Source organism: Mustela nivalis (genome assembly GCF_964662115.1).
Source record: "Mustela nivalis genome assembly, chromosome: 6".
Classification (NCBI taxonomy): Eukaryota; Metazoa; Chordata; class Mammalia; order Carnivora; family Mustelidae; genus Mustela; species Mustela nivalis.
Genome location: NC_139025.1, coordinates 153,071,079 through 153,096,768, shown reverse-complemented (window position 1 = coordinate 153,096,768; position 25,690 = coordinate 153,071,079). Strand labels below are relative to the sequence as shown.

At 46.2% G+C, this 25,690-nt stretch overlaps 1 protein-coding gene across 3 annotated transcripts in view; it reads right to left on the bottom strand.

Annotated features, from left to right (window-relative positions):
• Positions 1 to 25,690, bottom strand: part of LOC309867399 (endophilin-A3) — a 487,937-nt gene that overhangs the window by 112,192 nt on the left and 350,055 nt on the right. For all 3 annotated transcript variants that reach the window (XM_082736215.1, XM_082736212.1, XM_082736211.1), the window contains 6 exons: positions 24,079 to 24,190; positions 18,888 to 19,026; positions 17,294 to 17,344; positions 16,213 to 16,417; positions 12,052 to 12,199; positions 10,432 to 10,516 (listed from right to left, as the gene is read on the bottom strand). In XM_082736215.1, the coding sequence (XP_082592341.1) occupies positions 10,432 to 10,516; positions 12,052 to 12,199; positions 16,213 to 16,417; positions 17,294 to 17,344; positions 18,888 to 19,026; positions 24,079 to 24,190 (740 nt within the window). The remainder of the gene's footprint in view (positions 1 to 10,431; positions 10,517 to 12,051; positions 12,200 to 16,212; positions 16,418 to 17,293; positions 17,345 to 18,887; positions 19,027 to 24,078; positions 24,191 to 25,690) is intronic.

Here is a 25,690-nt window from a genome sequence, read left to right as displayed (position 1 = left end):
CTCTACACACAGGATAATGCACAAAGTCACTTCAGAAAATGACGAAAATGTAGCTCCAAGGCTTAATGTTTGAAATCTCAGAAAGATAGGGTAATAAGGGTCTCTCTGAGTCCCCAGCTGTGTCTCTCCAGACAAGATATCATCACAGTTGTCCACAAGGACATAGTCCAGTCAGCAGAATGAAATCCCAGTACTACGCATGAGACCAGGAAAGAGCTACCGGTAAGCCCTCAAATTCTGTTTATTGTATTGAAAACTGTTAGTGGGGAATTCCTGCCCTAACCCTTCCAGGCCAGGAGAGAGCTCGCCCGACTTCCCGGGTTGGAGGCGTTCTAGAATATTTGCACAATGCTCTTTTCTTTCCTTGATGTTTCCCCCATAGAACTGGAAAGGAAAAGCCTGACTAAATTTGAGATGAGGAAAGGGCATCTGGGTGGCTCAGGAAGTTAAGCATCCAACTCTTTTATTTTTTTTTTTTAATTTATTTTACAGACAGAGATCACAAGTAGGCAGAGAGGCAGGCAGAGAGAGGGGAGGAAGCAGGCTCCCGCTGAGCAGAGAGCCCGATGCGGGACTTGATCCCAGGACTCTGGGATCATGACCTGAGCCGAAGGCAGAGGCTTAACCCACTGAGCCCCCCAGACACCCCTAAGCATCCGACTCTTGATTTCCGCTCAGGTCACTATCTCAGGGACGTGGGATTGAGCCCCAGGTGGGGCTCTGTGCTGGGCATGGAGCCGCTTAGGATTCATGTATTAATTGAGCAGGACTGGCCTCCTCTTAGTTAAATGAAGTGAGTATGGGGTAGTTCATATGCTATGATCTTTTGTCTAAATACACACAGAAAGGTATACATGCGCATGCGTAGTGTATGCACTCTGTAATTCTATATTTATGGAACATATGTCTACCAAAGCTGATTCCTGAATCATCTCTCTTTTCTGGAAGCGATTGCATATGTCAGGGTCTGGAGTGTAGAGCGGAGGCTTCCCCTTCTTGTCCGTAGCTTGAAAAGGTTTGGATTTTCTCATCGTGTGCATACTGTACATTTATGGCCACTATTTTTTTGCCCTCCTCTCTCCTTAGTAATAAAAACTTAAAATTGGGGATTTTGCTTTAATGGGAAGCAGATGTTTTTCATTCAGGCTGAACTCCTGGTTCTCCTGTGATCCAGAACCCTCATGGAATACGGAGCAGGCAAGAGAGCTCACACCCCCTTTCCCAACAAGGCAAATGAAGGCTGCCTCCGGGGCTTTCCTAAGGTACCCAGGATGTTTCAAGTTGGTTTTCAGAGGTCCTTTCAAGGGTCCTCTTAAACATCAGATGCTAGCGCTATCCAGATTAGCCATGAGAGATTTCAGAGGACAAAAAAAACCCAAAAAACAGCTATGGCAACTCAACCTTTATGCATAAACTAGGATGGTTTTCTTCTGTGGATTTTTAAATATTTTTCATTTATTATTGTTTGTTTATTTTCTTAAAGACTCGATTTATTTATTTGGCACAGAGAGAGAGCATGAGCAGGGGAAGCTGGCCAAGTTTATCATGGTCATCTTTTTCTTTTTTTTTTTTAAGATTTTACTTATTTATTTATTTGACAGAAAGAGGGCAAGCACAAGTAGAGGAAGAAACAGGCAGAGGGAGAGGGAGAAGCAGGCTCCATGCTGAGCAGGGAGCCCGATGCGGGACTCGATTCCAGGACCCTGAGATCATGACGAGAGCCAAAATCACGAGTCAGACACTTAACTGACTGAGCCACCCAGACACCCCCAAAACGGACTTTTTAAAATGGCAGTTTGTAGAGACAAAGTGAGAGAGAACCTAAGTAACCCGACATTGAAGACAGCTGGATTCTGTAGGTGCATGTCCTGACCCATGACAAACAGAAAAAGTATTCAGAAATAAAATACGTAAAAAAAATATATTAAAAAGTGTCTAAACCACAGCTCGGAAAGGCACACTGTCTTCCAGGAAAACAGTGATAAAAAGTGATGAACATAAAAACCTAGAGCTTGACGTAGAATAACGGCCGCCCCAAAGATGCTCACACCATAGGCCCTAGAATTTATGAATATGCTGAATTGTATGGCAAAAGGAATTCTGCTGATGGGGTTATGGTTATGGACCTCAAGATAAGGAGACTGTCCTAGCACGGTAACCTGATCACGTGAGTCCTTAAAAACAGAGCAGCCTCTCCAGCTGGAGTCGGAGAGACGCAGGTGAGGAGCAAGAACGATTCAGAGCATGAAGGGCACTCAACCCGCCATTGCTGGCCCAGAGACGGACGGGGCCAGAAGCCAAGGAATGCAGGCAGCCTCTGGAAGGTAGGAACAACTCTCAGAGCCAGTAAAGAAGTGGAGGTTTCAGTTCTATGGCTGCATGGAACTGAATTCTGCCAACGACATGAGTGAGCCTGGAAGCACCTTCTCCCCAAGGCCTCCCGAGAGGCGCTCAGGCTCTTGATTCTGGCTTGGCGACCCAGCACAGGGGAACTGGCTGAGTCGGCTGGGCTCCCCACCTACAGAACCGAGCTGGCAAATGTGTATTAACCACTTAGTTTGTGGCCAAAGCGATTTAAAAAGTTTGAATTTTCTAACTAGCTAAAATTTTTTTTTAAATCGGGAATTTTGAAAGAGGTTGGTAATAAAGCAAGCTATGTCAACCCGTCTACTTTAAAATGGAGACACCAATAGAAATGGGATATTTAGGGATGTCTGGGTGACTCCGTCAGTAAGCGTCTGCCTCCAGCTCGGGTCATGATCCCAGGGTCCTGAGATCGAACCCCACGTCAGGCTCTCTGCTCAGTGGAGAGCCTGCTTCTCCCTCTGCCACTCCCCTGGCTTGTACTCATAGTCCATCTCTCTCTTTTATATATCTCCTATATATTATAAATAAATACAATCTTAAAGAAATGTAAAAAAATATAAGGAATAACGCAATGGGATAAGAAAAGGAAAAAGTCCAGTACAAATTTTAGGAATGAAAAAAATGAAGTTATTCTTTGATGATGACTTGAGAACTATGGGAGATAGTAAAGTTAATTGAAGATTTAAAAAAAAAATCAGAGTTCAATAAAACAGTCCCTATCTATCCATCTATCCTAACATCAGCAGGTTTCCCGGAGTTCAGCCAACACTTGCTGTTGCTGTCGGCCATCAGGAACCGTGCTAAGAACAGTACCTGTATTATTTGAATACAATTTTCAGAACAACCTTTTGAACAAGTACCGTTTCGTCCTGACTTTACAGATAGGAAAAAAACTGAAGCTTAACACACGTAAGAAAACTGAGCTGCAAGAAAATGCAGGCCACTCGATTAAAACCACCAAACACAGAGGGGATTCGAACCCCAGAGACCAGGTTAACTGGAGAGATCAGCACGTGCCTCCGAATGGAAAGACTCCGAGTTGTAAAATGTTCATTCTCCCCTTCATTATTTTATCAAACAAATGCAGTTCTGATCCAATTTGAGGCTGGAAACAGACAAGACGACTCTCCAGTTGTTACGGGAGGTCAGGTGAGGACAGGCAGAAGCACGTCACACAAGAATGACAATTGCAGAGCTTACAGAGCCCATGCACAGCCTGGAGAAAAAAGGACTAACAGTTACAGTAATCCCAATACTGTGGGACTAGCCATGGGGTGCCCCATTCACACCGTGAAGGCACTGTGAAATCAGCACAAGCAGGACAAATTATTTGCTGGATAGTGTTGGGCAACTTGTTAATTATTTGGGAAAGACACCACATACCACATTCCCCACGGATCAAAGTTACATGTAAACCATGAAAACATGACAAGTACAGTTGACCTTTGAACTCCTCGGGGTTTTGGGGCACCGACCCCCCTCCTTACTCCCTGCCCACAGTCAAAAATCCACGTGTAACTTCTGACTCCCCAGACTCGTAACCAACAGCCTACCGGTGCGTCACCCATAATGTACACAGACAGTCGCACCTAATCTGTGCGTTACATGAATTACACACTGTCTTCTTACAATAAAGTAAGCTGGAGGGAAGAAATGTTGCTAAGAAAATCGTAGGAAGGGAAAATACATTTGCAGTGCCACACCGCCAAGATCCGCCGGTGAGTGGGCCCATGACGGTTCAAACCCATGTTGTTTGAGAACCAACTGTACTAGGAAACAGCATTTTTTTTTTTTTTAAAAAGGTCATTTCACCATGTTGATGAAGGTGTGGGGAAGAGGGTGGGCTCCAGGACTGCCGTGGACAGGCAAACCCGTACTGACCTTCTGGAATGAAATCTGACCATAGAAATTCAAGGCCTTTGATGTGCCTGTCTTCTGTCCTGGAAATTCCACCCCAGAGATGGGTCCCTGTCTAGATAATTAGAGATGGGCAATTCGAGATTGGATACAGTCTTTTCCCTTTTTTGTCTTTGTCATGGTGAGTGATAGCAGCACGTTGCAGACAGCCAGAAAGATCTTTTTAAAACATAATCATGATGACACCCCTTGTTACAACCCTCTCGCTACCTCTACATGATGTCTAAGCTCCCTAGTGAACCATGAAGACCTCCAAGACGTGCTTGTGTTTCCAGCTACATCTCTGCTCCCTTGCGCCGTAGGCTGCAAGACCCTCACCGCACTCAGTAGTCAGCAGCCAGGCACGGCCCCTGTAGACCAGTTGGCCAGCACTCAATCGCGTCTGACACCCACGTGCCTCTCAGGACCTTCGTTCACGCACCATCCCTCCCAGGAAGCTACCCCTGACCCCCTGAACCTCACAGGACAGTGATATAACCACTAAAATCTCTGTCTACCTTATTAGACCAACCTAGGGATGGGCGAAGCTTCCACTCAGGTCACCTAAGCTTCAGCTGGAGCCTAGCGAATCACCTCTACCACTTTACAGCTCTGAAATGCTGGACGAAGCCCTAGTCTTTCTGTCCCTCGGTGCCTTCACCCCTAGAGTGAGGGGAACAGCAACAGCTCCTCACGGGGCGTTGGAATCAAATCATTGGAATTAAATGCATGAATCCACGCAGACCCCGGGCACAAATGAAATCCTCAATATTAGCTCTTAGGACCATTTTGAGAGAAACAGATGCCTGCAAGACGACATAATCTGGTTTTAGCAAATATATCTTCCCCAAAGGGAGAAGCTATACTCGCGGGGCAGGAGACATCCAAAGTGTTCCAACCCTGTCCTGTTTCCTTGGTTTTCACATATGAAAAACGAGAGAAGGGGCAAGGCGCCTGCAGAAGCATCTCGAATCCCAGAGAAACAAGGACGTCTCCAGGGAAGGTCTTTTAAAACCACGATGAATCGTATCAACCGTCAACACATTCCACAGCTGGAAGCTACGAAAGGTCAAAATCGCAGTTCTCCTGGCGTAGCTTTATAAGCTATAATTTTTATTTTCCTAATTAAAAAAAAAGCTTTTGAACATCCACTCTCTGTGTAAACTCAAAGCTCGGGCCATGGCAAACCACAGAGGCAGAAATATTTATCTTCTCCAGGCAGGTTTGGCCGGCTTTCTTCGAGGACTCGGAAATAGCGCTACGTTCCCCTTCTCCTTCATTGTCAACAAGCAAGCATCCCCAAACCACAAAAGGCAGCGCTTACAGAAGGATGAACTGGAAGCCGAGGTATGCTGCGGTTTTGTCGGGAAATCGAGGGAATGAATAGTCAGAAGGGGTGGAGGAAACTATAAACTTCACACTAGACAGCCAGGGACAGGCCAGAATCTGCCGGCAGCGTGAATTATAAAGGAAAATTGCATAGAGACCTCAGAGGGAGAGAGGGAGAGAGGAAGCAGGGAGGGGGCAGCCTCGGGGGCCAGAGCAGGTGCCGGGGGCTCAGTCTTCCATGCTGGAGAGAGACGGGTGGTGTCTTTGGGAGGAAAGGGTGTGCTGGCTTTGCTCGGGGGAGCAAGGGGAGGAGACCAGCAGCCAAGGCAGGTGCACTGGTAGCAAGAGCAGGTTTGGCCTGATCCCATGGTAGCTTTTATGACATTGCCCCTTCTGATTCAGTACAACAAACGGGATTTTCAGACTGTGGAAAGGACCCTACAGACGACCCATCCAGGGGCTCTGAGACTTGGAAACGTCTTCCCAAGTCACCCGGGGCCCTTGCTAAAAATGCTGGTGACAAATTCCTGCAGAGGGACAGCAGAAGAGCGGGGCTGGGGGGCTGGGGGAAGGGTGTGGGGCACAGGGGAGCTAGTGCTTCTTGGGGATAGAGTCTCTGCTGGGGAAAACGAAGCAGCTCGGGGTGGGGGGCGGTGCTGGCTGCACAACCAGGTCAGTGTACTTAATGCCACAAACCTGCGCCCTTAGGAATGGTTGAAACGGTCATTTTTGAAATTGGAGCAGAGCGGATATATGACAGTCTATCAGGTTCAGGTGCACGCCAGAGTGGGTCGGTAGTTTTACACATGACGACACGATCCCCACGATCGTGGTTGTCACCCTCCGTCACCATGCCAAGTGACAAAATAGTGACGGCATTGCCTCTGCCGCACTTTGCACCCCCACGATTTATTTACTTTATAACTGAAAGTCTGTGCCTCTTCACCCTCCTCCACCTATGTCATGCACGTCTTACCACCAAATAAGTAAATAAATACAAGTTATCTGGCAGAGCCAAAAAATATATATGCTAATGACAAAGCCCCCTCCCCACCCAGTGGCGGCTCTGTGGGGACCAGAGATCTGCATTTCAAGAGCATCACGAGTGATTCTGATGGCAGTGACGTGAGGACCAGGATTCAAAATGGTATTGCGGCTATAAAAAGAAAAGATGAAGAAGGAGGAGGAGGAGGAGAGGGAGAAGAAGAAGAGGAAGAAGAGGAGGAGGTGGTGGTGGAGGAGGAGGAGGAGGAGGAGGAGGAGAGGGTGGGGAGGGAAAGGGGGAGGAGAAGAAGAGGGAGAAGCAGCAGAAGCAGCAGAAGCAGCAGAAGCAGCAGTAGATGTAGAAACAGCAGTAGAAGGAGAAGCAGCAGTAGAAGGAGAAGCAGCAGTAGAAGGAGAAGCAGCACTCGTCCTTCAGAGGCACATCCTGCGATACGACGAGTGAACGGCTATGCTATCTGGAGTCCGGCTCCCATGTTGGTGGCAGAGACGGCAGAAGAGTGGCCTAACTGACAATGGCTAGAGCCGGGTGATGGACACATGGGGGTCCATTATAATGGCCTTTCCTCGTTTATATAAGTTTGGAATTTTCTATAATTGAAAAAAATGCTTAAAAAAAAAAAAAGCCTTTGACAGGTGGCCCCCATTGCCACCAGAGGAGGAAGCAGGACCGAAAGGCTGGTGGGACGAGCGAGCCTCAGGGACAGAAGGCGGAGCAGGAGGGGCCTTGTGGTGACGGACGGTAGCGACATGTATGCTGAGCACAGCAAAATGTAGCAACTTGTAGAATCACTGTGGTGTACACCTGAAACCAAAGTAACATTGTGTCAGCTGTCCTCTGATAAAAAACGTTATTAACGGGGTGGGGGCGAGTGGAAGCTTCCTGTGGGCGAGGCACGACCAGCAGCTCGCTGTGGCTGTGGCGTCCCACTCGGGGCAAAGCAAGGAAGGGCTCAGGGAGGAGGCTGGGAGCCCTGAAGGGAGACGCCCCCAGCCAAGTCTGGTTGGCCTTGGGAACAAGTGTAAATCTTTGGATGATGGGGAACCATGGGAATATTCTCAACGTTGGAAAGAAAGAATTAGATCTGGGCCTTAGCTAGATTTGTCCAGGAGCTCTGAGATGGGGGGGTTGGGGGAGGGAGTGGGGAATGAATCAGAAGGCTCTTCCAAGTGTCCAGGGAATTGAGCTCAGGACCTGGACAGGATAGTAGTAGGAACAGAGAGAAGGGGCTGGAACAGAGGCGGGTTTTAGTGGATACAACTTGCACGACCGGTAGTTAACTACATATAAGGGAAGAATGAGACAGAGGCAAGAGTGACCCCAGGCTTGTGGTTTGGGGAACTGGACACCAACCCCATTAACCAAGACAGGATGCACGGGAGGAGTAGCACTTATAATCCAGTTGTGTTCTGGGGACAGAAGATGCCGGTAGGATGCGTCGTTCTAGACTGAGAACTCTAAAACCTTCCTTGCGTGACAACTACACACTCCCTTCTAGCTGTCTCAGATCTCTTTCTTTCCACAGGTTCCTTCCCTTACGGAATCACAGGAGATCACGGGGCGCCTGGGTGGCTCAGTTGTTATGCATCTGCCTTCGGCTCAGGTCATGGTCCCAGAATGCTGGGATCGAGCCCCACATCAGGCTCCCTGCTCAGTGGGAAGCCTGCTTCTCCCTCTCCCACTCTGCCTGCTTGTGTTCCCTCTCTTGCTATTTCTCTGTCAAATAAATAAATAAAATCTTAAAAAAAAAAAAAAGAATCACAGGAGATCAGAGTAGGGAGAAGTTTCTGGTAGTATTGAGCCTAACACCCTTCCTGTACAGTTGGGAGGTAGAGACGGGTTAATTGACTTGTCTACAAATCTTATGATTTTTTAATATAGTTAAGGCCATCCTAACTTCAAATAAAAAACTGTAAAAGTATCAAACACCCATAGAACCACTTCTTGCCATCAGCTTCCCTACCACTCTTCACTCCTTTTTCAGTACTCAAACACCCACCTTCTTCTAATTGGGAATTCATGTCTTAAATCTCTGCAAGGTTTACTTCTCTCCCCTTTGAATGATGCTCCTCTAAAATTAACTGGAAAAGACCCTCTTGGCCATCTAGATAGTGTTCTTCTTGGTCTGCATCATTTTTCCTTGGCTTTCTGGGAGATCTGCACCCCTCCTCAAACTCTTTACTGACTTGATCTTTACATTCATGGTCCTTCTTGGGTCTCCTCTCTCTGCTCACTACTCCGTCTCCTGCATCACCGACTTCTTGCAACCCCCCTCCTCCTCTAGATCACCGCGCTACCGTCGTGAGCCCAGAACCCCTCTCTTCTTCAGTCAGCTATTCTGGGGTCATTCACCTCACAGCATCTATAGTTTCTTCTGGGTTCACTTCCAGGCCCGACTCTAGTCCATGTGGAACAGTTCTGCACCATATCATATGGGGGACGCACCAATTCTCCTGAACCGCATCACTAGAGGCATGGTGCCTTCTCACAGAGAAGAAGTAATCCACGTTCCCCTGCGGCTCCCTGGGCTGGGGCCCAGTTAGAAGGGACATTGACAGATGAACAAGTTCCAAAACCAGCGATGTGGTTGGTTTTTAGATCCAACAACACATGAAAACCACTGGAAAAGGCTACAAGTGATGAGCTTGGGAAAGACCACACCCTTGGGATCCAGCTTTCTTCAAATCTGTAAAAACCTGCCACATGGGAGGAGGCATAGATGTGGGGTTTGGGGGGAGGGGGGTTGGGTTTCTTTTCTGTTTCAGAAAGCAGAAATTTGAAAGAGGCCTATTTAGCTCAACCAGAGAAAAATCCCGCGTAGAACTCAGGTTGAATGGGCTGTCTCTCAAGGCATGGGGCTTGGCCCGTCTCAGAAGGTGCTGATGGAGAAATGCCTGCTCTGAGCGGGAGACTGACCATATGACCTGATTACCTTCAAGAACCCTTTTCGTGCAACACTCTGGGAATGCTCTCTTGGTACAGCGCTTGTCGGCACCACAGACGTTACGTGTCTGACAGGGGATCGGCTGTCCTGTCCAATGACTTGAGGCTACCATTGGCGCGGTCATTCTTCTAGACTCTTGAATGAAAAACCTCAGAGCACCTTGACCCCTTGCTCTCTCCAGGTCCCTGCCCCTCCGTACCCAGAGGCTTCCTTGACGTGCTCTCCATTCTCTTCCCACTGACACCATTTCACTCTGGGTTTGCCAAGTCGCTTGTGGACAGAAGTCACTGGATCTCTGAGCTGGAATGGACCCCGGAGAGATCAAGTCCAACCCGCCCGTTTACAGGATGAGACACAGAAAATTAAAGACTCATCTAAGATCACACAGTTAAAAGTGGTGGTTCTAGGCTCTAAGATACATAGCGCCATCTTCTTCCCACGGGTCCAGGCCAGAGCGGGGCTGGGATTTCTCCTCGTCATGACTCAGGCCACCCCGATGCATTTCAACGGAACTGGTTTGGTCGAGACGGGCCATGTCTTAACCGTGGAATGACTGATTTACTTGTATAATATTGTCATGGTCCTTGGTCAAATCACATGTGTTAATCTAGACATAGTGCTTAGCCCCGATCGCTTAATTGTAACAGACCACTGGGTCTGCTTTGAGTTAACAAACACTGTTCTTTTATGTGCTTCTCACAAATACTGCCAAAGTGGGACTGCTGAATTGCGAAAGGAAGAAGAATTCTAGCCAGCTCAAGCTCTCTAGAGTCTGAAAATTCAGGTCATTTGGATTTGAAATCTATCATTGTACTCCAATGAGTACAAAAGTTACATATATCATGTTAACTGGCTATGCCCCGATTACTCCCATGGAAGGTCCTGGACTCACGTTGGTTCTTCTGTTGCTATTCTGGTCTCTTCTAGTTCTTGGGCTTGTTTCAGCCAAGGTAACTTAGCTTCCACCGGACTTTTTTCTAAGAAAAAAGGAACATAAACAACAAGCTTAAGGGACTTGGAGACATGATCATCGTTTGCCGAAGGTTTCATCAATAAAGCAGTCGTGCTTTGCAGACACAAGCTGAGTCTGTTAGCACATGAAGCAGCTTCTGGGGTGAACCAGACATTTCTGTCATATATTTTTTTAATTAACACATTATCCACATGCACAACAGAGTTGAACACGTTTTCCGAGCGAACATAAAAATGACTTTTATTTTTTTAAAAAAATGTATTTTATAAACCAACTCTGTTGTTTCCATAGGAAAGCTTTTACTTCAACCTTACCAGCTTGCTTTCTTTTGCCGCAAATTCTGGTTGCCCGTGAATACAGAAATTGCTAGAGAAAACCCAGTAACATAGATGTGTGGAAAGCTGGGAACAGGGGGATCTGTGCTCTGATTTACTTAAATTTTTATCGTTGTAGTTGCTGAGGGAGCTCATTACCAACTACAGCCATGGTGCAGGAGCAAGACGCATGCCCCTTTCTGTCCTTTGAAGCCTCCCAAGATATGAAGAAAGAAACAGTAGTTTTGAAATAAGAAAGGAAATCATTTTGCATTGCTGCGGGAAACTGCAGACACGGAGGACATGTGCACCAGGAAGGAGAGAAGACTTCACTTGGTGCAAGTTTTATAACCAGGATTGGTCCTTGCCATGGCAACCGGTGATTTTTCTGGATGGCAAACACAGTAAGTAAATATTTGTTCAGTGCTTCATTGTACGGCTATTTGTATGAACAATGGGCCCAGAAATGGCGAAGAAGAATTTTACTATATTTTCTATGACACGAAGGGAGATTTCTTGGTACTAACAGGTGGGAATAATCTTTCTTTCATTTCCAGACAGGAAAGGACTGTCATGAGTATTGGAAATACCTCGCTAAAATATATGGCAATAATCCTGTATGGAGAGGAACGTGTGTCGGAGAGCTGATGCCAAGACTTCCTGCCCACGACGCTACCCATGTCTGTTAATTCGTGTGGAACAAATGGGAATAGCAAAAGAAACTCTAAAAGCATCTATAGGTCTCGACTGGGAGCTGAAAGTCTTAATTCATTCCAGAGTAGGCAACAGGACACATGATTAAGAACATGTCTAAAATACTGCGGGAGCAAAGAATGAGAACCCTGGGGGAAACGTCCTGCTCCTTTTCCTTTTTATCCTTCTACTTTTCTACCCTCATGTCACCTTTTTCTCATCCTGTTCACCCTACTTCTTTTTCTTCAAAACAAGGATTACATTAAATTATTCGATGTCCACCAAGAAATGTCAGTATAAGCCCAGACGGATAGGAGCCCCTCTACATGAACTGAGTCAGTCTGAGTTCAGTCCCCCTCCCCAGATCACTCCATCACGTCGGGCCAGCTTCTCTACCCAGGTGGACGGCTCGCCCGGCATCTGTGGGTGAAACCCGTTTTTGAGAAAGTAAGTAGAACGGAAATGCTACAATATTCGAATGAGAGCAGGGAAACACCACTGGATTTCACTTCAGCAGGCACCACCAGCTTACCCTTTGGCTTATAACACGGGATGGGAATGATACATTCTTCTTTGATGTGTAACTTCAGCTGTGGGTTGCAGCCGCCCACGTGCTGGCCGCGGTGGTTGATACACAGAACGACGCGGTAACGCAACCCTCGGCCACAAGTCACCGTGCACTTGGAAGAAGAAATGAAAAGCCAGTGAACTCCTTGCTCATGAACCCATCCACAAAGGTATTAACGACTCATGCAAGGAGAGCCACTCACGGACATGAATATTAAACACAAAAGACACCAGGCAACCACGTAAAGAAGGGGGTAGAAGCTGATTTGCTGTGATTCTTATGGGTCAGGGACCCTCCCTTGTAAGGCTTCCAATTCTCAATCTGAAAAGTATTTCAGATGAGGTCACAGTACAAGAAAAACGGAAATGCCCGGAAATCTTCCTGCTCCAATATGAAAGAAACTTGATATAAGTTTTCTCAAATTGGATTAAAAATTGTTTATCACATTATCCAAACTAGCTTGTGAGAAGGAAAAAAAACGTTTTTTATACCATCATTTAAAACATCAAATTCTGATCAATCACATGAAAGGATTATCTTTCTATTCTGTCTACAGAAATTGATCTTACAAAACTGCGATCATGTGAAAAGGTGACCAAAGAGGATTCTGTCAAAATGGTTAGGAAAAATGCTCCAAAGAAAGCAAGTAGTTAGAGTTGATAAAGAGTCGTTAGAATTATCTTTTTCTGGGGATGCCTGGGTGGCTCAGTGGGTTAAAGCCTCTGCCTTCGGCTCAGGTCATGATCTCAGGGTCCTGGGATCAAGTCCCGCATTGGGCTCTCTGCTCAGCAGGGAGCCTGCTTCCTCCTCTCTCTCTGCCTGCCTCTCTGCCTCCTTGTGATTTCTGTCTGTCAAATAAATAAATAAATCTTAAAAAAAAAAAAAAGAATTGTCTTTTTCTGGATTTTCCCATGAAGTTTGTATTTTTTTTTCTTTCACTATTTATTTATGATTTGGATGGTACTCTTGGTAGAATGGAGTATTTTCACGTCATGAAACCTAGGATGTCTTTTCAATTCATCTCCATACGCTGGTAAGTACGTATGTGAATATGTATGTGGCTTGTTCTTATTAATAGACTTTATTTTTAAGGACCACTTTATATTAACAGGAAATTGAGCAGACAGTCCAGAGTTCTGTGCCCCGGCCCTCCGCACCGTTCCCTCTACTACTGACACGGTATCAGTGTGGTACAATTATTACCACTGATGGACCAATACTGATGCATTATGGTTAACTCAAGTCCAGAGTTCACATTGGGATCATTTTTGGTTTTTAAAAATTTGTGATTTCTTGCAATTTTCTGGCTTATTCTAAACAAAAATTCACTTGGATACCCAATATTTTGTGTGCTTTCTTCTTCAAGAGTCATCCCCGAAGTATATAAACTGGCAACCTCACCAGTTCTGGATCCATCCATGAGAGCCCTGGGGCATCCGCTAAGGGACAGGCAGTGCCCCACAGGAGTCGCCTCACTATCTGTCCCACACTCCCGCAGCTCACCAGCTTCCCTCCCGTTGGACAGATGAACGAACAACAGCCTGCCCCCGAAGGACCTCACTCAAGGTCACAGAGTTCCCAAGAGGCAGAGCGGAATTCCGTTCCAGAGTCTCCTGTTGCCACAACCATGACGTTGCCGCTGATTCACCGAGTTCAGAGATTCTTAAGTCTATAGATGTTTTTTCTACAGCGTCACAGCCAAATTGCAACAAATGCGTGACTCCAATAAAGGAGTATCAGTAGAGAGCAAAGAGGCGGCTACCAGGCTGGGAGGGGGTGGGGAGCTGGGGGTAAAATAGGGGCTGGGGATGAAGGAGGGAACTTGTGCTGGGCGCCGAGTGACGTATGGAAGCGCCGAGTCACTGTATTGTAACTCCCGAAACCGTTACGGCACTGTATGTTAACTGTACAGGAATTTTTAAAATTAGGATTAAAAAAAAAAAAGAAAAGAATATCCACAGCCCTCTGACTTCATCTTGGCACTGTTATGACCATTGAATAAATATTCGAATGTACTGAGTGTGGTTTGAGATTAGACCCTATTTCTGGGAAATGGACTCGGCGACCCCAAGATTTATGAACTTGAAATACATGACGGTGAGAAGCTGTTGCCTATCGGTCAAGAAAGAAACAAAACTTCTGCCCAAACTGAAAGAAAACGGGGTGATGCTAAGGTCTGACTATACCAGAATTGGTCGGTCCAAAGGGGTATTGGGTCGTCCAAAGGAGCCTCCCCCAGGAAGCTGGACACTGAGGCCAACAACAGCGTCAGGATGTGCATTTACAGAACTCCACTCTGGAGCTGACCGTATCCCTAATGACAGCGAATTCTCATTACTGAGAATGTATTTGGTTGTTGAAAAGAAACAGAAAGTATCACAAGCCAAGAGAGGCAAGCGAGATGATGCGGTAACAGCCCTCTGTTTTGAAACCACGAGTGACAGTAAAGCCATGAGACTGATGAGGGCATGAGGTGGTGGGATAAAAGCTCTAAAACCAACCTAAAACACACGCATGCGACTTCGAAGAGCACAAATGAAGGATGCCTGGGTGGCTCAGTGGTTAAGCGTCTGCCTTTGGCTCAGATCATGATCTCAGGGTTCTGGGATTGAGCCCCACATCAGGCTCCCTGCTCAGTGGGAAGCCTGCTTCTCCCTCTCCACTCCCTCTGCTTGTGTTCCCTCTCTCACTCTCTCTGTCAAATAAATAAAATCTTAAAAAATAAAAAAAAAAAAGGAAGAGTGAAAACAAGCCAGGCAGTTTCTAGAAGTAAAAATGTTGATTTCTGATGATAGAGCACGATGTGATTTTTGGCACATAACTCAGGAATTCAAGAACTATATAATCCTTTTTTTAAAAGATTTTATTTATTTCTTTGAGATAGAGTTAGAACGCAAGTAGGGGGAGATGCAGGCAGAGGCAGAAGCAGACGCCCCGCTGGAGCGGGGAGCCCTAGGCAGGACTCGATCTGAGGACCCTGAGATCATGACCTGAGCCAAAGGCAGATGCTTAGGCGACTGGATCCCCCAGACGCCCCTGAATAATCTTGCCATAATAAAATCCCTCCATCTCAGTCTACTTATTTATGTGAACAAGTTTCCCCAGCGTGTACATGCGAAACAAAACAAACCAAGGAATCACAGTAAAAATTAAGAATAAAATTACCGCTGAACCCATGTCTCATTCTGGCAATGGACTATTATTTCAAATCCCCCCCCCCCTCATTTTCTAGACAGATTGATCACAACTGAAAATTTACTTTTTATGTGTAGAATTGTTTACCAAAATTTGAAATCTATTTATGTTGTTTTGGTATTAACAACCCAGGGGAATATTTCTAATACTTAGGGCCTTATGGTCACAGGAAATTAAATTCAGTTCAAATAAAATAAAATTAATTAATTCCACTCACTATAGATTATTTTCTTGGAGAAAAGTACAATAGTGTAATCAATAAAAAATTATAAAGCATGAAGCTACATTATATTTGGATAAATTTCTAGGGGGAGAGTGGATTGAAAGTAGGAGGTCAAGGGGAAAAATTGCAGACGATCCCAATTGTTGAAGAAGAGCTCCTCTGTGTGTTTTTGAGGGAAACATGCCAAGCGTAAAAATCAATTTGGCATTTACATTCTGCTGGACACATTTTTTTTTAATGCCATAACACTTATATTTTAAAATGCCAGCATTTTTACATGTTAGAAATGACATTCCTTGATACTTTGTATTTAAACTTACACAAAAATAAACATACAAAAATGAAAAAAAAAAAACAACTTCTAGATGTTGGGGCGCCTGGGTGGCTCAGTCAGTTAAGTGTCCAACTCTCGGTTTCCGCTCAGCTCATGATCTCAGGGGTGGTGAGATCAAACCCCGCGGGGGGCTCTGCGCTCAGCATGGAGTCTGCTTCCCAATCTCCCTCGGCTCCTCCCTGCTTCTTCCCAATAAATGAATAAATAAAATCTTTAAAAAAAATTTTTTTAGATATCAACCTAAATATTTGTAAAGGGGTCTACAACTTTGCGAACATCTTTCAGGGGGTATGTGAGAAAAGACTGCAAACACTCAGCCAGCGTCCATGAAAATCTGAGATTTAATGACAGGTGTCCTGTCCTCAAGTCTTACCTGAGACCACTCCATGGCGACCCACTTGGGGCAGTCGAACAGGTTGCAGGTCTGCATGACCTTGGGTTTGGGCGCGTACATGCACTTCCACTCCTCCACCTGCAAGATCTCCCCATGCATGGACTCTTCCACACACACGAAGCCGCGTCTCTGAATCCCGCCGCCGCAAGACACGGAGCACGCGGTCCAAGGATTGTGTTCCCAGCTCAAAAGCAAACAAATAAAAACACATTATTTTTGCATCATGTGTTGGTTTGTTTCAAGCTTGCCAAAGGGAAAGAGGCCAGTTGTGGTTCCACAGAAAGCACGTGGGACTTGGAGTCATGAGACTTTAGTCATAACCGCCCCACACGATATTTGTCACAGGGTGGTTTACACGTCTGACCCCGAGGCTGCTGTCAGGGGGCAACGCCACGTCTTCCCTCGTGCCCCAGTGCAACGCCATTCTGAGAACCACACTGGCTAACATGTAGAGTGTGAATGCATTCTTTAAATCGTCCGTCCAGGGATGCCTGGGTGGCTCAGGGGGATAAAGCCTCTGCCTTCGGCTCGTGTCATGGTCTCAGGGTCCTGGGATTGAGCCCCGCATCGGGCTCTCTGCTCAGCAGGGAGCCTGCTTCTTCCTCTCTCCCTGCCTGCCTCTCTGACTACTTGTGATCTCTGTCCGTCAGATAAATAAATAAAATCTTAAAAAAAAAAAGTCTGTCCACTACAAATACTAACAGACAATATACCAGAGCATCACAGAAACCGAAGGTCAGAAACCAGTCATCTGGGCATCGAAGGGGATTCAAATTTCCGACCAGCTTCAGGACCTGAGCTCCCTCTGTTGTGGCCAGTCATCCGAGCTGTGCTTGACACCTCCAGCGATGGGAGAGTCGCCGTGGGAGAGAGCGCATTCCGTCTGATTCTAAAACAGATCTTCTTCATTATGGAGTTGAAGTCTGCTTTCCCTTAGCTCTCTGTAAAGATCTACTATCTACCCCTCTTACATTTTAGACTATTGCTGCAGATGGGACACACTGCCTAGCAAACGACTTGGAGCAAACTATGGAATGGAAAAAGCGAACACATGACTCACCGAGGGAGAGGCTGGAAATGGTCGTAGGGCATGATCTCTTTAAATCCGTCACTACAAACGAAAACATTGGGGCGACGTCATTTCTCAATTAACATATTTGTTAACTTGACCCCTATGGATCTGACATCCCAAAAGAGAGCTCTTTCACTTTGAAAACTAAATATGCACATGTTATGGGCGCCTGGGTGGCTCAGTGGGTTAAAGCCTCTGCCTTCAGCTCAGGTCATGATCTCAGGGTCCTGGGATCGAGCCCCGCATCGGGCTCTCTGCTCAGCAGGGAGCCTGCTTCCCCCTCTCTCTCTGCCTGCTTCTCTGCCTACTCGTGATCTCTGTCAAATAAATAAATAAAATCTGGGACGTCTGGGTGGCTCAGTTGGTTAAGCAGCTGCCTTCGGCTCAGGTCATGATCCCAGCGTCCTGGGATCGAGTCCCGCATCGGGCTCCTTGCTCGGCAGGGAGCCTGCTTCTCCCTCTGCCTCTGCCTGCCATTCTGTCCATCTGTACTCGCTTTCTCTCCCTCTCTCTCTGACAAATAAATAAAATCTTTAAAAAAATAAAAAAATAAATAAATAAATAAAATCTAAAAAGAAAAAAAAAATAAATAAATATGCACATGTTATGAACTCTTCCCCAAAACTCAGCCACCACCTTTTCGAGTTTCAGGAATATCTCTGGCACACGCCGTGCCCAGCTCTATGAAAATACAGAAACCAGTGGTATGTATTCGTCAAAGGAAAGAGTGTCTCTTAAATTGGATAAATCTATTTTTTATCATCTAAAATTTTTTTGATATAGTAATGATATTAACACGCTATCGTATTAGTGGAATCGTCAGAGAAAATTTTATTTCATGGAATTTGTCTTTCGAAAAGGTCTCTGTGAATAATTATGTTCACCTGGGATTACAGGAAATGGGCAGCTCAGTGATAGGAAATGAAATCCACTGAGAACGCTTCCTTTTCCACTCGCACACTTCTGCCGGAGCCAGCTGGCAGATGTCTGGGGGATTCTGGGGCTTGATACTGTGCTGTTATTTTAAGATACTGTAGTAAAGCCAGGAAACTTCCCCAAGCAATCCAAGTCAGCAGGTACTAAATTATGCAACGGGATAGTTTATGCATAGCTTTTCTGCTTTGGCATTAAAACTTTTCACTTCCTTGCACGATGCATTATTTATACCGAATTTAATGTGAACACTTCAAAAGTCAAAACGTGGTCACGGGTGACCCAGTTTAAAAGGGAAAATGGTGAGTTCAAGACCTTTATGACTAGCAGATGGACAAGACCTCGTACTTGGACGAAGAGCACTTTCCTATTGTGCGTGCTAGAGACGCTCAGGGAGGGTCATTCCGCAGAGGCAACTCTCTGAGCACAGGAACACACAGCCAGACAGGAGAGCCCTGCACCGCATGAGCCGGTCAGCCTACTCCCTGTTGGACAGGTGACTGATGCACGTAACGGCCACCAGCATGTAGTCAAGGTCACGTGGTGCAAAGGGCACATGGTGCAAATGGCCCTCTGCAAAGACCAATCAGTCTAGGCCACACTTGATTTCCTTCTTTTCAGAGGGGAAACCATAGGTGATGGTGCACACCTCGATGGGCAGGGGTCCATGCTGCACTCCTTCAGCTTGGGTTTTGGCTTTACGTTTTCGGGGTAGTAATGGCAGTAATGGTCAGGAACCACCCTCTTCAAGCGGATGTCCACACACTCAGCTGAGTTGAGCTGATAACCTAACGGGAAAAGAAAAGGCAAATGTGAACATTGCATGGCGGCCTCTCCACGGGGCACTGATCCCTTGCCACACTCTTTTTTTTTCCCCCCTTAAGTAACTTGACTCAGTGGTTCTCATCCCTGGATGCTCAACAGAACCCCTGAGAGCTTTAGCACACACCAGTGCCTGGGTCCCTTCATGGTCCAATAAAGCCAGAAACACCGTGGCTTGGTCCAGGAAATCTTTTTTTTTTTTTTTTTTTTTTTTTTTAAATGATCTTCAGGCTCTTCTAAGATGACTGAGATGGCCAAGATCGGGCATGATTACTTGGACTGATTGTAGAGGTCTTAACACTTGTAAGTTAAACACTTTTTAACACTTAATGAGAAAGTTACAGCAGCCCCCTCTTCCAGAAGGCCTGAACCCTGGGGCAGAACATCACCCACTGTTCTGTCCCTGACACCAAGTCAGAACCCCCTTCTTCCCGAGCGCCTGCCCTCTTTACCTGTCACCAGAGACACCTGTTCATCGTTTATAGGTTTTTAAATAGGCATCTGCCTCCTGTAACCTTGTTTGTGTGTATCTGTTTTAACCAAGTAGTTATTTTAAATCTGGTTCTATTTCCTACTTCTCTCACTCAACATTACATTGTTGCGAGCTCCCACCGCAGACCATCTAGATGCTGGTGTATATGAGTTTAACTCTCTTGCTTTCCCGGGGAACCTGGGGCACCTCGGAGGCCAACGAACTTCTCACCTGGGGACATGAGCACTGTCTCTCCAGGGAGGAGCAGAACCCATCCCCTCTACCGCCCCCTGCCGCAAAAGCCCTCAAAGGGGAAGGGATGAAGACTCACTTCCGAGTCTATTAAATTCAAATTGTCATCGCTGAGGAAAGTGAACATTCCAAAGGGGTGAGTGCTGTAAATTTTTTTTAAAACACCCAAAATGATGCTTCTATTTCCTGAAAGATCTGATTCCAGGCTTCCTGTCACTACATAAGTGTCATGTTAAGTTAAAAAAAAAAAAAAGGGAAAAAAAAAACAATTTTTCAAAACCAGAATGATCTCTTTGGGAAAAAAATAAAATAAAAATAAAGCCCAAGCTAAGCTCTCAGTCTCAGCCAGTTGGTCTAAAGGTCTAAAAATACATTGAAGGGCCTGCTTGTCGAGAGGAATCTGATTTCATAAACCACTAGACAGCCTTCTGCAAGCCACGGCTGGGATGTAAGCGGAGTGCAGAAGGACAGCCTGGTGTGCATTATAAAAAGCAAGGCAGAAACCGCAAGAACGAAAATCCAAACGGAGTCAATAAAACGTTACTCGGGTGCCAACATCTGCCAGAGAGTCTACAATATCAGATGGCAGTGGCGATTCTGGAACTTTCTCCAGATCGATCTTAAGAGTCCTGCATAGATGACTGCAGACAAGACCAGGAAAGTCCATCCAAGCACCTTAGGGAGCAGGGAACTAACTCGCCTGACTACCCCAAAACTCAGAAATGACAGTTACACTGATCGTGTACACTTGATTGCTAATATAATTACATTCTGGTATTGCTTTTTTGCGGGTTTTTATGTGTGCGTTTTTATTTCCTCCAACACAAGAAGAGAAGGAAATTACAGCTCCTGGAATCAGAGAATAACTTTGTTCTAAATGGAAACATACCTCTAGGAGACAAAAAAGAAAAAAAAAAAGCATACAGTGTTTATAATTTAAGGAGAGACAATTAATTTTCCTCTTTAATTTTTTTTTAAATTTATTTAGTCAGAGAGAGAGAGCGAGAGCGAGCACAGGCAGACAGAGTGGCAGGCAGAGTCAGAGGGAGAAGCAGGCTCCCCGTGGAGCAAGGAGCCCGATGTGGGACTCGATCCCAGGACGCCGGGATCATGACCTGAGCCGAAGGCAGCTGCTTAACCAACTGAGCCACCCAGGCGTCCCATTTCCTCTTTAATTTTATGGCAGTACCAAGATAACTAAAAGTGAAGGAAATACGACAGATCGCCTTCCTATATTATGAACAAATGTGCTGAAATTCTGCCAGTGGGCACACAATGGCAGGCTGCAAGGGGAACCCCGCAAGCAGTAGGACGACCCCCTTCTGTTCTGACAACCGCCGCCATCTTGGTGGGCAGTCTCATGGCTCGGTGCCCCCACGTACGGTTCCAGCCAGGCTGACTATGTCTTTCCTTTAGCATCCAAGTATAAGACCCATCTATGTTCCTCCCAAGAATTTCATCAAACTAAGCCGAACCCCATTACAAATGTCCCTCCCAGAGCGGAAAGCTGCTCTTTTGTCTTATGTGGCCACATGGGAACGTCTCTCTGAATAAGGTGGTGTGAGAGTTGGTGGATACATTAAAAAGAAATGTTTGTTTTCCTGCCAAGTAGGATTAAAAAGAGCCCCACCGGCTCTTTGCTTTCATGTTGGGGTCCTTGAGAGACTCCGTCGTCCCTGGAGCCATGGCCCAGCTAACGCTACAGTGGTGGGGTTCTGCTTCTGGATATAAAATGTACACGTAGGGAGCTCTAGGTATGTCCCACTCCCCCTGAGGCATGGAGTCGTGTCTGTATCTCATAACTCATCCCCAGAGAATCCCGGGAGAGGGGACAGCCAGAACTCTGTAGATTACACAGAGGCATTTTAAACAAGACTCAGGTTTGCCTTGACTCTAACATAGCAGGTATTTCCTGAGTACCCACTAACTGCCAGGCACCGCACCAGGCTCCTTGGCACGTGTCCTGTTGTTTTGTCCCCCAACAATGCTGCAGGGTGGGAGGAGGGGGGAATCGTCCTGTTTTATGGATGAACAGACTGAGGCTCCGGGCCAAGTAGTGGCAAAGCCAAGAAGGGTATCCAGGTCCCGGAACTTGAGCTCCGCGGCCACACCGCCTCTTGCAGTAAACATCGTCATGCAATTTTTAGAGAACGAGTCTGGCCAAAGTGAGCCTGAGGTCCAGGTTTGGGGAGATTCATGGAATTGATGCAGGTCACGGTCTTAAATCCAAAAGCTGTTTGACCTCAATCAGCGTTCACCAAGATCAGAGGTGTGGTAAGAATTGCCTGGCGGTCACCGTTGCAAGGTCAGTGACTCAACACTTTGGAGGAGTTTCTGCCTGTGTTCTCGCTTTCAGGGGGGATCAAGAGAGAGAATGTGACGGGACGACCGCCAGGGTTTTGTTTCCATATTCGTTTTTGTGATTGTGTTCAATTTATGGCAAGACACCAGAGTTTGCCACTTGGAACTGCTCATATTAGATCCTTTTTTTGTGAATATGTTTATTTAAATTTTTTTAGAGGTCCATTTAAAGAAAAACCAGGAGTAAATAATAGGTCAGGGTAACACAGATACAGAAAAGCAGTGAAGTTCATACAGTTACAGGTGATATCCTGAAGACATCGCTCTAGGGAGCAGTGGTTCTTAAGCTGGGACATGCACCATAATCTCCTGGAGGGATGAGCCCCACTCCCTGAGTTTTGGATTCAGTAGGTCCAAGTTGGGGCCCAAGAATCTGAATTTCCAGCAAGTTCCACGTAACGGCTGCTGCTGCTGCACCAGGAAACCCACTTTGAGAACCACTGCTCTAGGACCATACTCGTGGTCTCTTACCCATGCCTGGTCCATGAAGAACTAACTGGGAAGGTTAACTTTTCACCTTGTTTCTAGAGCCCCATTCAACCCCTAGACTGCTTCTCTTCCATTCCCAGCAACACAAGCTCCTTCTGGGGGTCTGGGCTACTTGGGGCTCCCTACAAAAGCACCTGCCTCCTGCTTTCACTGGGAGCCTAAATCGCAGAAGACAGCAGTCTGACATACATGTGCATAGGAACCTGACCTTGGCGGAGGAGCCCTCCTTGATAAGCCTGTGGTTTAGAGGAGAAGAGGCACTTGGTTTGTGGCTCTCTGAACAAGCTCATATTTGATAGCCCTGCAGGGCAGAAGTGGTTTGGGGCTAAGCTGACGGGGCTGGGCTGCAGAAGGCCAATTGATTGTAGCCCTTCAAACACAACCCTACCTGAGCCTGCCTGCCCTGACCTGGTCCCAGGGGTGGTGGGCGGTTCTCAGGAGACACAAAGGCAAAGCCACCTAGAGCCTGGGGCTCTGCCATCAGACAGACCCGGAGCCGGATCCTAGCTGGGCTATTTGCTCGCTGAGCACACGGGAGTCCACTTTTGACCTTTCCTACGTTTCCACGGCTCATACGTAAAAACAGCCATGAAAGGAGATATTTTTTAAGGTTGTTTGGAAGAATAAATGTGAAGGTGAGTGCCCTAGCCCATGGCTTGATACATGTAAATGTCCTGTGCTGTTATTCTGGTGCTTTTAAGGGGAGTAACAGCATGAAGTCCCTCTAGCAACTCTAGTCACCATGGTCGTGGGTCGGCACTAGTCTAGAACCATTCACCTTCAACTGAAAGCTTCAACTTATCTCCATGGAGGCTCTGGGGCCTCATTTCCTCCAGGCAGGTACTTCTTCCATGTCAAACAGACGGTGATTCTGCACTTGAGCCTGCAAATCTGTGTGGCACGTGTGGAGCCCTGGGCTACACTTGGCCCAGAGCCTTCCTGAGCTGTCTGTGAAATCCTTGAAGGAAGCAAGCAGTAAGCAGGATTTCCCCTTCACCACTGAACAGCTACCCTTTCCCTCTCTGGGAAGTCCTGCTCTGGCACCCGATGCAGGACAGGGGACATTGAAACATTAGAACCAATGCATTCATGAACTTGGTCAGAGTGGGCAAGTGACGTGGCCTCCCTGTTCTCAAGTCTTCCCTGAAAAATTAAAGAGAAGACTGCTTTAAAGACAATCAAAACAAGAAAGGTCAGAACTCATGCAAACACCTTTCTAGCTTTTTGCTAGAAGTAAAACGTGTTTTCCAAATCCCGTTTTCACCTGTCTTCAAGAATAAAGGCAAAAATGCATTTGGGAACACCACCGCATTCCAGCCTCTGAGGAGGATGCCGTGTGATTACATATCCCCAGTTACCACGCCCATTGCCAAGTCAGCCTTAAAAACACAAGTATGTTATCTCTGCCTCTGAGCCCTAAGCATGCTCGTGGTCCGCGCCTCACCTCCTCCACATGTTACGGTGCAGGGGAAGAAGTCGGTTTGCCTCCACTGATGACTGATTGGCTGGTAGAAGAAGAACTGGACCACGCTGTCCTTGGCCACCGTGTACCTGGTCTGGACAGAGAGAACTATGGTCAGCATCTACGTACGATGAGCCAGTGCTTCCCACACCTTTCCACAAGCGACGAATCTATTTCACTGATACTGACCATCACATATCGATCACAACACACAGCGGCACAGGAAGATTCCAAAAATTGTAATGTGGGACAACATTTCATCGAGGTCTGTCATCCATGGGGGCACAGAAGATCTTCAGCCCGTCTCCCTGGAGTCATCCTTCCAGACGACTCCATGCCTGGCAGTGAGTTCTCAAATGTGTCAGGTAGACCTGCTTGTTTAACTTCTTTTTTCTACCTGATACATCTGATTTTAATTTCTATGGAGTCGGGACTGAGCCAGTCTGGGCTGGTTGGCAGCACGGCACAGAACTGGGATTCTCACACTTTCAATAATAACATCTCGAAGCAAATCCTTCCAAAAAGGTCTTCTGAAAGCACAACTGCAAAAGCTCAAACGTACACAAATACGTGGTGTTTACACACGAGCCTTCCAGCATCTAATCAGAGAGGAGGAGGGGCACCGATGCGTGTGAGGAAGCAGAGAGAAGAGGAAACGTACCGCTGAAGGACCACACTCAAGCAGCAAGTTCTCCCCCCAGATTTTTCTTTTCTTCTCTCCTGACTGAACAAACGAATGAACTGAGGGAAACAACCAGAATATAACAAAAAGAGAAAAAGAAAGAGGAAAAGAAGTTGAGTTCAGTTCTTGTGGGATGGACCCAGAAATGCCAACACACGTACGGAGTTCAAGCCAGAAATACCGAGGAAATAATGAAGAGGCAGTATTTGATGATGTAATTGCTGAGGGTTTCTCAGATCTTGAGGAAGACAGGTGGACTCAATTCAAAAGTGTCCAGCAAGTTCTGAGCAGACATTTTAGAAAAGTACAACAGCCAGGATAAGGAAAAATCATGTTATTGGGAAGAAAAAAAACACGATTATCTGCAAAGCAGTGAGAATCAGATTGGAGTCAGATTTCTCACAGGAAACACCGGATGCGGGAAAACAAAATCATACCTTCAAAGCGATGAGGAAGAATAACTTTTCATCTCGAATTCTGTCAGTGATTAACCAACAATCAAACACCAATTATCGATCAACAAACAATCTATGATCCAATTCTCATCATAGTCAGCGAAATAAAGATATTTCAGACACAAGATGACTGAAACTTGACCACTTGAGACCCTCACTGGAAAAAGAGAGAGAGAGAGAGAGAGAGAAGCTACGAAAAGGTGCCAAATAAGAACTAATATAAAAGCAGAAGATAAATAAATAAATAATCATAAAAGCAGAAGAAGGAAGGGAATACAAGAAGCGGTAACAATGAAATCACTCAGGAAAGCTTATTCATAGAGGTAAATAAGAGTTAACTGAAAAATAAGATTTTGATGTATCTAATTATAAAACGGTATAAAAACTCCAGCATGAGATGCGTTGTTGGAGAGGAGAGGCAGGGACGGTGGGGGGTGGGAGCACAGCTGTCCCAGAG